The 13,477-nt window shown below is 36.0% G+C and overlaps 1 protein-coding gene across 2 annotated transcripts in view; it reads left to right on the top strand.

The window, feature by feature from the left end:
* Positions 1 to 13,477, top strand: part of lama5 (laminin, alpha 5) — a 169,332-nt gene that overhangs the window by 125,041 nt on the left and 30,814 nt on the right. For both annotated transcript variants that reach the window (XM_062052488.1, XM_062052489.1), the window contains exons 47-56: positions 2,476 to 2,659; positions 2,739 to 2,879; positions 2,945 to 3,096; positions 6,971 to 7,081; positions 9,995 to 10,106; positions 10,191 to 10,361; positions 10,418 to 10,614; positions 10,671 to 10,787; positions 10,846 to 11,000; positions 13,296 to 13,425. In XM_062052488.1, coding sequence (XP_061908472.1) covers positions 2,476 to 2,659; positions 2,739 to 2,879; positions 2,945 to 3,096; positions 6,971 to 7,081; positions 9,995 to 10,106; positions 10,191 to 10,361; positions 10,418 to 10,614; positions 10,671 to 10,787; positions 10,846 to 11,000; positions 13,296 to 13,425 — 1,470 coding nt within the window. The remainder of the gene's footprint in view (positions 1 to 2,475; positions 2,660 to 2,738; positions 2,880 to 2,944; positions 3,097 to 6,970; positions 7,082 to 9,994; positions 10,107 to 10,190; positions 10,362 to 10,417; positions 10,615 to 10,670; positions 10,788 to 10,845; positions 11,001 to 13,295; positions 13,426 to 13,477) is intronic.

Genomic DNA, 13,477 nt, shown 5'->3' with positions numbered 1-13,477 from the left:
ACGGGCTACCTGGTGCCCGCGGGCACCGCGTTGGTGACCCCTGAACTAGAATGACTTACAAATGACTGTACACCAGGGAGTACTGTAATTACTAACGTTACATTATTATTTTCCATAACAATTTAGCCCCCTCAACAATATTAACCCAACGTTAAAACAGAACTAGCTATTTATTGATTAGCAACTGCCGAATTATGTAACATTAGCTTAAAGCCAGGTTACTATCACATTCTGTAACACACAAATAATTTCATGTAGGCAAACGTTACCTACCTGCTACCTCTGTCTTTTTCTCGTTTCTCCTCTTCTTTTCTCTTTTTTCTTCCCTGGGCACCTGACAGTTTTGGCTATTTTGACATTTGTGGTGACGTCCAAAAAGAGTCATGATACGGGAAGGGAGGGGGCGCACCGGTAGGGGGGAGGGGGCGTAATGTTGTAACAAATAATATTTCTGTTAAATAGGCTTTACTTTGCATTTTAATTAACGTGGGATTATTTTTTGTATTTAGAATTAATAATACCAACTTTTTTTCTTTTTTTTTTTTCTCCAACATTTGTGGCACTGGCGTGGCGCCCCCTGATGGACGGCGCCCTTAGCATTTGCCTATACGGCCTATGCCACGGGCCGGCCCTGGACCGCACACATTTGTAGGAGAAAACTCAAGAAGAGTGGTGTTCAAAGTGGGGCACGCAGCTGATTTTTTAAACATTTGAAAAATACTACCCAAATATAAAGTGGAATAAAAGTGCAAACAAGTGAGATGTAAGGAGAAAATTGCTCAAATTGTACAAACTAATAATGGACGTATAGATCTGAATTTGATCTAGAGTAAGTGTTGAAAGTCAAAATAATATACATTTAATAATGACTTATTTTAACACTTTCATCACCTTTTAGTCTGATTTTTATAAAAACTGTAATTGTTCAAAACTAATAATCAATGTTGTAATGAATGATTGACATATTTAGATTTCAAATTAAATGTTTTTGGGAAAATATTGCATATTTTGTGTTTTTGCCATAAAAAACAGCGTTTTATTCGCAAATAAAAGGCATAAAACATTTTTTTATGGCAAGGGATATTTCTGAGGTTGATCTATACATTTAAATTTGAAAAATAATCCATGATTTATTTTTAGCACTTTAATAAGTGAGACCCTGTGACCTTTAACAGTCACCAACAAGTAGCCAAGCCCTAATAAGAGTTACAATATTTCTTGTATTGGCTTTGAAAATGAAAAATATCAAAATGGCTGCCGAATCCTTGGATTTGTCATTATACGCCCCTGAAGTGTTGACCGCACACATTTGTGTGAGAAAACGCAAGAACAGTGGTGTTCAAAGTGCGACATGCAGCTGATTTTTTAAACATTTGAAAAATACTACCCAAATATAAAGTGGAATAAAAGTGCAAACAAGTGAAATTTAAGGAGAAAATGTTGCAATATTGACAGTCATTGCTCAAATTGTACTAAGTAATAATGGACGTATAGATCTGAATTTGATCTCGAGTAAGTGTTGAAAGTCAAAACAATATACATTTAATAATGACTTATTTTGACACTTTGATGACCTTTTAGTCTGATTTTTTTTTTAAACTGTAATTGTTCAAAAATAATGATCAATGTTGTAATGAATGATTGACATATTTAAGGCTCCAATGACTTCAAATGAAATGTTTCAGGGAAAATATTGCATACTTTGTGTTTTTGCAAAGAACAAACAAACAGCGTTTTATTCACAAATAAAAGGTATATATTTTATTTATTTTATTTTTTTGCTGCAGCTGTTACATTTACTGTAATACTGTACATGGTAATTGGGATTTCTTATATATTATATAAAATATAATATAATATATATATGTTATATACTGCATATATAATATGTAAATATTACATATATGTTACATTTTAAAAATACTACTAAAAAAAAACATATAAAGTGGAATAAAAGTGCAAAACAAGTGAAATGTAAGGAGAAAATGTTGCAATATTGACAGTAATTGCTCAAATTGTCAAAACAATATACATTTAGAAATGACTTATTTTAACACTTTGATCACCTTTTAGTCTGATTTTTATAAAAACTGTAATTGTTCAAAACTAATAATCAATGTTGTAATGAATGATTGACATATTTAATGACTTCAAATGAAATATTTGGGGGAAAATATTGCATATTTTGTGTTTTTGCCATTAAAAAAAAAACTGTGTTTTTTTCGCAAATAAATGGCATAAAACATTTTTTTATGGCAAGGGATATTTCTGAAGTTGATCTATACATTTAAATTTGAAAAGTAAAAAAAAATAATCCAAGTGAGACCCTTTAGGGTCCCCGGGTGCTTTAACAGTCACCAACATGTGGCGAAGGTTACAATATATATTGAAACATCAAAATGGCTGCCGCATGTTGTCATCTTTCAGTGGACACGCCTGCTCTCAAACTCATTTTGGCTTCTTCCTGCCTCTTAGGGCGGCTCGTTCGGCTTCCAGTCCTGCGCCGGCTGTCGCCCGTGCGACTGCGAGGCCTCGGCGGCTCTGGTGAAGCCATGTGACCCGCTCAGCGGTCAGTGCGTGTGCCAGCCGGGCGTCAACGGACCGAGCTGCCGCCAGTGCGCCCCGGGATACTGGAACTACGGCCCCGAAGGATGCAGGAGTGAGCTACGGGCGCCGTCTTGCTAGAAGTCATGTGACTGGATGGAGCGATGACCACGTGACTTGCTTTGTGTGCTCAGAGTGCCACTGCAGGGGGCGCCACTGCGACCCGCGGACCGGAGAGTGCCGCTGTCCCCACGGCGTGGAGGGCAAACAGTGTGACGCCTGCTCGGACCAGCACAGTGTCCTCATCACGCACGGCCAGGACACACACTGCCAAAGTACACACACACACACACACACACAAAGTGAGGTGTGGCAGCTGACATCTGTGTTGCCATGGCAGTGTGCGACAGCTGCGTGGTGGTCCTGTTGGAGGATGTAGACAAGATGAACCAGGACTTTGACGCCGTCGCCGCTCAGCTGCACAACCTCAACGCCAGCGCCATGGCCTGGACTCAACTACGCAAGCTCAACGCCTCTGTGGAGGACCTCGCCGTGAGTCACACACACACACACACACACACACACACACACACACACACACACACACACACACACACACACACACACACACACACACACACACACACACACACACACGGGTGATGACATCTCAAGCTGGTCTCCCCCCTGCTGAGACCCTCACTGTCACATGATCCTGATGTGGCGTCCCCACAAGCCAAAGAGAAGACATCATATCAAACATAAACACACATGATAAAACACAAATAATAAAACACACGTGATAAAACACAAATAATAAAACACACGTGATAAAACGCAAATAATAAAACACATGTAATAAAACACAAATAATAAAACACACATGATAAAACACAAATAATAAAACACAAATAATAAAACACACATGATGAAACACAAATAATAAAACACAAATAATAAAACACACATGATAAAACACAAATAGAAAAACACAAATAATAAAACACACATGATAAAACACAAATAATAAAACACAAATAATAAAACACACATGATAAAACACACATGATAAAACACAAATAATAAAACACAAATAATAAAACACACGTGATAAAACGCAAATAATAAAACACATGTAATAAAACACAAATAATAAAACACACATGATAAAACACAAATAATAAAACACAAATAATAAAACACACATGATGAAACACAAATAATAAAACACAAATAATAAAACACACATGATAAAACACAAATAGAAAAACACAAATAATAAAACACACATGATAAAACACAAATAATAAAACACAAATAATAAAACACACATGATAAAACACACATGATAAAACACAAATAATAAAACACACGTGATAAAACACAAATAATAAAACACATGATAAAACAAATAATAAAACACACATGATAAAACACAAATAATAAAACACAAATAATAAAACACACATGATAAAACACAAATAATAAAACACAAATAATAAAACACACATGATAAAACACAAATAATAAAACACGCGTGATAAAGCACATGTGATAAAACACAAATAATAAAACACACATGATAAAACACAAATAATAAAACACACATGATAAAACACAAATAATAAAACACAAATAATAAAACACATGATAAAACACACATAATAAAACACAAATAATAAAACACACATGATAAAACACAAATAATAAAACACACGTTATAAAACACAGATAATAAAATACAAATAATAAAACACATGATAAAACACAAAGAATAAAACACAAATAATAAAACACACATGATTAAACACAAATAATAAAACACAATTAATAAAACACTCATGATAAAACACAAATAATAAAACACAATTAATAAAACACACATGATAAAATACAAATAATAAAACACATGTGATAAAACACAAATAATAAAACACGTGATAAAACACAAATAATAAAACACACATGATAAAACACAAATAATAAAACACAAACAATAAAACACACGTGATAAAACACAAATAATAAAATACATGATAAAACACAAATAATAAAACACACATGATAAAACACAAATAATAAAACACAAATAATAAAACACACATGATAAAACACAAATAATAAAACACAAATAATAAAACACAAATAATAAAACGCGTGATAAAGCACATGTGATAAAACACAAATAATAAAACACAAATAATAAAACACAAATAATAAAACACACATGATAAAACACAAATAATAAAACACACATGATAAAACACAAATAATAAAACACACATGATAAAACACACATAATAAAACACACATAATAAAACACAAATAATAAAACACACATGATAAAACACAAATAATAAAACACAAATAATAAAACACACGTGATAAAACACAAATAATAAAACATGTGATAAAACACAAATAATAAAACACACATGATAAAACACAAATAATAAAACACAAATAATAAAACACATGATAAAACACACATAATAAAACACAAATAATAAAACACAAATAATAAAACACACATTATAAAACACACATGATAAAACACAAATAATAAAACACAATTAATAAAACACACATGATAAAACACAAATAATAAAACACAATTAATAAAACACACAGGATAAAACACAAATAATAAAACACATGTGATAAAACACAAATAATAAAACACATGATAAAACACAAATAATAAAACACACATGATAAAACACAAATAATAAAACACACATGATGAAACACAAATAATAAAACACAAATAATAAAACACACATGATAAAACACACATAATAAAACACAAATAATAAAACACACATGATAAAACACAAATAATAAAACACAAATAATAAAACACACGTGATAAAACACAAATAATAAAACACGTGATAAAACACAAATAATAAAACACACATGATAAAACACAAATAATAAAACACACATGATAAAACACACATAATAAAACACAAATAATAAAACACACATGATAAAACACAAATAATAAAACACAAATAATAAAACACACGTGATGAAACACAAATAATAAAACACGTGATAAAACACAAATAATAAAACACACATGATAAAACACAAATAATAAAACACACATGATAAAACACAAATAATAAAACACAAATAATAAAACACATGATAAAACACAAATAATAAAACACAAATAATAAAACACAAATAATAAAACACACATGATAAAACACAAATAATAAAACACAAATAATAAAACACACATGATACACTGCAAAAAGTCAGTGTTCAAAAACAAAGGAAAAAAATACAAAAATGAGGGGTATTTTATTTGAACTAAGCAAAATTATCTGCCAATAGAACAAGAAAAATCGGCTGGTCAAGACTTTCCAAAACAAGTCAAATTAGCTAACCTCAATGAACCCCAAATAGCTTCAAATAAGTATATTCTCACTAATAACAAGTGCACTTTTCTTTGTAGAAAAAACAAATATGAGACCTTTTTGCTCAATATGTTGAAAAATATTCTTAAATGAAGTAAATGCTAGTGCCATTATCTTGACATAATGATATGCGCTCGCCATTACATTTCTTGAAACCAGCAAACTATACTAAACTTTATTGTTCTTAATGGAAAGGCAACAAGGCAACATCTTGTTACTCTCGGGGTCTCCTAGCCGCTCAGGCAAACCATATTGTCTAAAAATGCATTTTTCCATGGATAACATGACATCATCGCGCCAAGTGCGTGCTCTTTCAGTCAATTAGTGCGCATATATACAGCCCGGCCCCCGGACAAAATGTTTTTAATTGTCATTTTTAAGAATTTATCTGAATGTGCATGAACTATTTCTGTTCAAAATTGTTAAATGTTGAAATATTAACTGTCAGTTTACTGTACTGTGCCAACTGTACTACTATATGAGTACCTGTTTTCTATTGTTTCATTGAAAATAAAACAGCAAAGTCCATTTGGCTGTCATCTGTTTTAATTATGAGACACAATTGTGTCAAAATCAGGATTTTGTATTTCATGCTTGAAATAAGAAATGATGACTTTAAAAAAGTAGTTTTCTACTTGTGAGTGTTGATGACACAGCTTTGCAACACTTGATATTCTAGTTTTAAGCATGTTTTACTCAATATAGCTCATCAAATCTCAGCAACAAGCTGTAATATCTTACTGACATCATTTAGGACCAAAACCCTTAAAACAAGTAAAACACTCTAACATAAAATCTGCTTCGTGAGAAGAATGATCTTATCAGACAGGAAATAAGCAAATATCAGCCTTATTTGACATATTTCATCTTACTTAGATTGCACTTTTTGCAGTGCAGTGTGTATATTATATGTTACCTTGTTCGTCTGTCCCATGATGCATTGTACCAGCCCTAATGTCGTCCGCTGACGTGGCACATTCTCCTTTTCATGGCAGCGGGCGGTGGGGAACTACAACAGCTCGCTGGACGCCAGCCGCAACGGCGCCGACGTGCTGGAGGGCGAGATCGTCAACATCAGCGGCGACGTGGACGCACTGAAGGACAAGGTGACTCTTTCGCCGCAGTAGAGGTGCCTAAAGGGGGCGGAGCTCGACACATTGTTTTGAGGGCACGTGTGGATGCCACGCTAACGCTATCGTGGCTAATCTGGGTAGAGCAGACCTGGGCGTTCTGCGGCCCGCGGGCCACATCCGGCCCTTTGTGCGTCTCTGTCCGGCCCGCGTGAGGCCAATCATAAATTACAAAATAATTTAAAAAAAACATTTATGTCGAGTGTGCAATACAACGGTGCTGCTTTTGTTTTGAAAAGCGTTATTTGTATTAACTTCCTTGTGGACGTATGCTCGTGCGCGATTGTGAGTGAATGTAAACAGCGGCTAATTATAAATGATGACGTTACCGAATTGATGAGGAATGGCGTGGTGCAACTAAGGACGTGTTGAGGGACTGCCAAGTATTTCTTTACAGAAATTAAGGTAAAGCCGTGTGCTTAATTTGTGGTACACAGCTTGCTGCGCGTTTAAAGAATATCATTTGAATCGCCACTACACGACGAAACACCAGGAAAAATAGCGGAATCTGTCTGCTGAAGCGCGCGCAAGGGAGGCTGATGCGTTGATGGTAAAACTGCAAACCCAACAAGGACTTTTTGCCTAATGTCACACCCCCAGAGATGCAGCCGTCAGGACAAGTTTCGTCATTTCTCACAAAATCGCCAGAAAAAGTAAGGCGTTTTTCTGACGGAGAGTTTGTTAAGGAGTGCTTATTGGACTCTGTTGCGCTGATACGCCCGGAGAAGAGGGGCGCATTTGAGAACGTGTCACTCTCCCGACGCACTGTAACGAGGCGGGTCGAGACCATCGTTGGAAACTTGGAGCTTCAGCTGAAGAACAGAACGGCCGACTTTGACTGTTTTGCGCTGGCTTTGGATGAGAGCTGCGATGTACGTGACACCGCCCAGCTGCTCACATGATAAAACACAAATAATAAAACACACATCATAAAACACTTAATAAAACACAAATAATAAAACACACGTGATAAAACACAAATAATAAAACACACGTGATAAAACACAAATAATAAAACACACGTGATAAAACACAAATAATAAAACACACATGATAAAACACAAATAATAAAACACAAATGATAAAACACACATGATAAAACACAAATAATAAAACACACATGATAAAACAGAAATAGAAAAACACAAATAATAAAACACAAATAATAAAACACACATGATAAAACACAAATAATAAAACACATGATAAAACACAAATAATAAAACACACGTGATAAAACACAAATAATAAAACACATGATAAAACACAAATAATAAAACACACATGATAAAACACAAATAATAAAACACAAATAATAAAACACACATGATAAAACACAAATAATAACACACACATGATAAAACACAAATAGAAAAACACAAATAATAAAACACAAATAATAAAACACACATGATAAAACACAAATAATAAAACACAAATAGTAAAACACACGTGATAAAACACAAATAATAAAACACACATGATAAAACACAAATAATAAAACACATGATAAAACACAAATAATAAAACACAAATAATAAAACACACATGATAAAACACAAATAATAAAACACAAATAATAAAACACACATGATAAAGCACATGTGATAAAACACAAATAATAAAACACGCGTGATAAAGCACATGTGATAAAACACAAATAATAAACACAAATAATAAAACACAAATAATAAAACACACATGATGAAACACAAATAATAAAACACACATGATAAAACACAAATAATAAAACACAATTAATAAAACACACATGATAAAATACACATAATAAAACACAAATAATAAAACACACATGATAAAACACAAATAATAAAACACACGTGATAAAACACAAATAATAAAACACATGTGATAAAACACAAATAATAAAACACAAATAATAAAACACACATGATAAAACACACATAATAAAAAACAAATAATAAAACACATGATAAAACACAAATAATAAAACACACATAATAAAACACACATGATAAAACACAAATAATAAAACACAAATAATAAAACACAAATAATAAAACACAAATAATAAAACACACATGATAAAACACAAATAATAAAACACAAATAATAAAACACACATGATAAAACACAAATAATAAAACACAAATAATAAAACACACGTGATAAAACACAAATAATAAAACACATGATAAAACAAATAATAAAACACACATGATAAAACACAAATAATAAAACACAAATAATAAAACACACATGATAAAACACAAATAATAAAACACAAATAATAAAACACAGATAATAAAACTGGCTTTGGATGAGAGCTGCGATGTACGTGACACCGCCCAGCTGCTCATCTTCTTACGGGGGGATAACTGCAGACTTTCAAATCACGGAGGAGCTGGCAGCCATGCAGTCAATTAAAGAGACAACCACAGGTAATGACTTGTTCACATTAGGTAAATGCGTGTTTGGACATGTTAGGACTGAAATGGGACAAGCTGGCAGGTGTGACAACAGATGGTTGTCCAAATCTGACGGGGGAAAATGTTGGACTTTTAAAGAGGATGCCGGATAAAGTGACAGAAATGGACATTTTTGCATTGTATTATACATCAGGAAGTGTTGTGTAAGACAGTGTTCAAAATAAAACCATCAAAAGCAATCTGCTTTTGTATAAAGTTAAGTTAGGTTAAATGAAGTTATTATTGTTATTTATCTTACGGTATATCAAAAATAATTTGAGCAAAATTTAATTGAAATAATGTCGGTGTGGCCCTCCAGCAGTGCTCGGGTTGCTCATGCGGCCCCCGGTAAAAATGAATTGCCCACCCCTGGGGTAGAGAGTTGGCCGAAAACAAAAAGGTTACCGACTGTACATGATGGTGACCTCACCCCCTGCAGACCACAGCCATGGCGGAGCGCCTGGCGCACCTCCACGACAGCACCGCCCACACCCACCAGAGGGCGCAAGACCTGCTGTCCTCCATCCACAATTTGACCATGGACTTGAACGGTAGGAAGGCCTCGCTAAAAGCCACGCTGAGGACGCCCTGTGCGATACGTTATTAACGTCGCCGGGTGTGTTGGCGCTCCGCAGACATCCTGCGGACGGCAAACGGCTCGCTGAACAACACCGAGGCGGAGCAGGACGAGGGCGAGCGCGAGAGGAAGATGGGGCAGGTGGCGGCCATGCTGGACCAGATGAGGAACCGAACCTTCGCCGGACAAAAGGCGACCGCCGGCCGGGAGAAGACGGAGGCTGAGAAACGTGCGTTTCAGAGCGAAGGCGCGAATAGAAACTGACGTGTTTGTTTGCGTCCGCAGTGTTGGAGCGCGTGGACAAGAACCTGGCCCGCCGCCAGCAGGAGAACCAGGACAAGGGCCAGGCCATGAAGGAGCGTCTGTCCAGCGTCTACTCGGACATGATGGACTTGCGGGACGCCCTGAACCAAGCGGTCAACGACACGGCCCGAGCCGCCGAGCTCAACAACGCCAACGAGAAGACGCTGGAGGACAACAAGGTGAGCGCCGCAGCGTCCTCGGAAGAGTCCGGAACGTCACCTGTACCTTTTTTCAGAGGAGGCTGGACCAGCTGGAGTCCAAACACAAGGACGTGGAGGAGCAGCTGCACATGGCCGAGGACGACGTGGCGCAAGTCAACGAGCTGCTGTCCACGCTGCAAGACTCCAAAGAGGTCCTGACGCACGCCCACGTCTCAGTCCAGAGTCCTCAAAGTGTCCTCTCTCGCGCAGGAGTACGAGCGTTTGGCGGCACAGCTGGACGGCGCCAGGACGCCTCTGGCCAAGAAAGTGGAGGATTTTGCTGGGGCCGACTCCAAAATCCCACTGGTGGAGGAAGCTGAGAGACACGCGGAGATGCTCCACTCTTTAGCCATGAACCTGTCCAGGTGAGACTAGCTGCTGGAGGAGATGCTCCACTCTTTAGCCATCAACCTGTCCAGGTGAGACTAGCTGCTGGAGGAGATGCTCCACTCTTTAGCCATGAACCTGTCCAGGTGAGACTAGCTGCTGGAGGAGATGCTCCACTCTTTAGCCATGAACCTGTCCAGGTGAGACTAGCTGCTGGAGGAGATGCTCCACTCTTTAGCCATCAACCTGTCCAGGTGAGACTAGCTGCTGGAGGAGATGCTCCACTCTTTAGCCATGAACCTGTCCAGGTGAGACTAGCTGCTGGAGGAGATGCTCCACTCTTTAGCCATCAACCTGTCCAGGTGAGACTAGCTGCTGGACTCACAGTCCTTTGAACGGCTCTTGTGAGTCAACCATGACAACCCATTGTGAGACCTTTTTCATGCACATGTCAATTTAACTCTTTTTTTTTTCCGATTAAATAAAAGATATATACATTTTTACAAAGCCCAAAAAGCAGTGAAGTTGTCAGGTTGTGTAAATGGTAAATAAAAAGAGAATACAACAAATCCTTTTCAACTTATATTCAGTTGAATAGACTGCAAAGACAAGATATTTCATGTTCACACTGAGAAACTTTGGTATTTTTTGCAAATATTAGCTCATTTGGAATTTGATGCCTGCAACATGTTCCAAAAAAGCTGGCACAAGTGGCAAAAAAGAGTGAGAAAGTTGAGGAATGCTCATCAAAGACTTATTTGGAACATCCCACAGGTGAACAGGCTAATTGGGAACAGGTGGGCGCCATGATTGGGTATAAAAGCAGCTTCAGTCGTTCACAAACAAGGACGGGGGCGAGGGTCACCACTTTGTCAACAAATGCCTGAGCAAATTGTTTAACAACAACATTTCTCAACCAAGGAATTTAGGGATTTCACCATCTACGCTCCGTAATATCATCACGTAAGCGGCAAGGCTGAAAACCAACATTGAATGCGCATGACCTTGGATCCCTCAGGCAGTACTGCAGGGGTCACCAACCTTTTTGAAACCAAGAGCTACTTCTTGGGTAGTGATTAATGCGAAGGGCTACCAGTTTGATACACACTTAGATAAATTGCCAGAAATAGCCAATTTGCTCAATTTACCTTTAACTCTATGTTATTATTAATAATTAATGATATTTACACTTAATTGAACGGTTTAAAAGAGAAGAAAACACGAAAAAAATGACAATTAAATTTTGAAACATAGTTTATCTTCAATTTCGACTCTTTAAAATTCAAAATTCAACCGAAAAAAAGAAGAGAAAAACTAAAAAAAAGAATTTATGGAACATCATTAGTAATTTTTCCTGATTAAGATTAATTTTAGAATTTTGATGACATGTTTTAAATAGGTTAAAATCCAATCTACACTTTGTTAGAATATATAACAAATTGGACCAAGCTATATTTCTAACAAAGACAAATCATTATTTCTTCTAGATTTTCCAGAACAAAAATTTTAAAAGAAATTCAAAAGACCTTGAAATAGGATTTAAATTTGATTCTACAGATTTTCTAGATTTGCCAGAATATTTTTTTTGAATTTTAATCATAATAAGTTTGAAGAAATATTTCACAAATATTCTTCGTCGAAAAAACAGAAGCTAAAATGAAGAATTAAATTAAAATTTATTTGTTATTCTTTACAATAAAAACAATAAATTTACTTGAACATTGATTTAAATTGTCGGGAAAGAAGAGGAAGGAATTTAAAAGGTAAAAAGGTATATGTGTTTTAAAATCCTAAAATCATTTTTAAGGTTGTATTTTTTCTCTAAAATTATCTTTCTGAAAGTTATGAGAAGCAAAGTAAAAAAAATAATGAATTTATTTAAACAAGTGAAGACCAAGTCTTTAAAATATTTTCTTGGATTTTCAAATTCTATTTGAGTTTTGTCTCTCTTAGAATGAAAAATGTCGGCCAAAGCGAGACCAGCTTGCTAGTAAATAAATACAATTTAAAAAATAGAGGCAGCTCACTGGTAAGTGCTGCTATTTGAGCTATTTTTAGAACAGGCCAGCGGGCTACTCATCTGGTCCTTACGGGCTACCTGGTGCCCGTGGGCACCGCATTGGTGACCCCTGCAGTACTGCATCAAAAAGCGACATCAGTGTGTAAAGGATATCACCATTCCGATAGTTCTTTAAAAACAGCAGAGCGCTCCTGTCATTTAGAGGATCTTTGATTAGTGTTTTTACAAGGTTTCTTTAAAAGCAGCAGTGCTGCTGGATACAAAAAGTTTCCACTGAAAAGTTTGAGTCTAGATTGTTCCATGACTCTCACAGGTTTGTGGAGGAGACCAAGGGTGAAGGTCTGGTGGACGTGACCAAGGCGTACAACAAGATCATCAACAGCATCAAGGCGGCGGAGGACGCGGCCCGTGAGGCGGACCAGGCCGCCACCCACGCCCTGGAGGTGACTTGCAACTTCTCTAAATGTGAGAGCATGTTTACTATTGTAACTCATC

The sequence above is a fragment of the Entelurus aequoreus genome, linkage group LG07 (genome assembly GCF_033978785.1).
Source record: "Entelurus aequoreus isolate RoL-2023_Sb linkage group LG07, RoL_Eaeq_v1.1, whole genome shotgun sequence".
NCBI classification, from domain to species: Eukaryota; Metazoa; Chordata; class Actinopteri; order Syngnathiformes; family Syngnathidae; genus Entelurus; species Entelurus aequoreus.
Note: the sequence above shows the minus strand (reverse complement) of the source record. Positions and strands in the feature narration are given on the sequence as shown.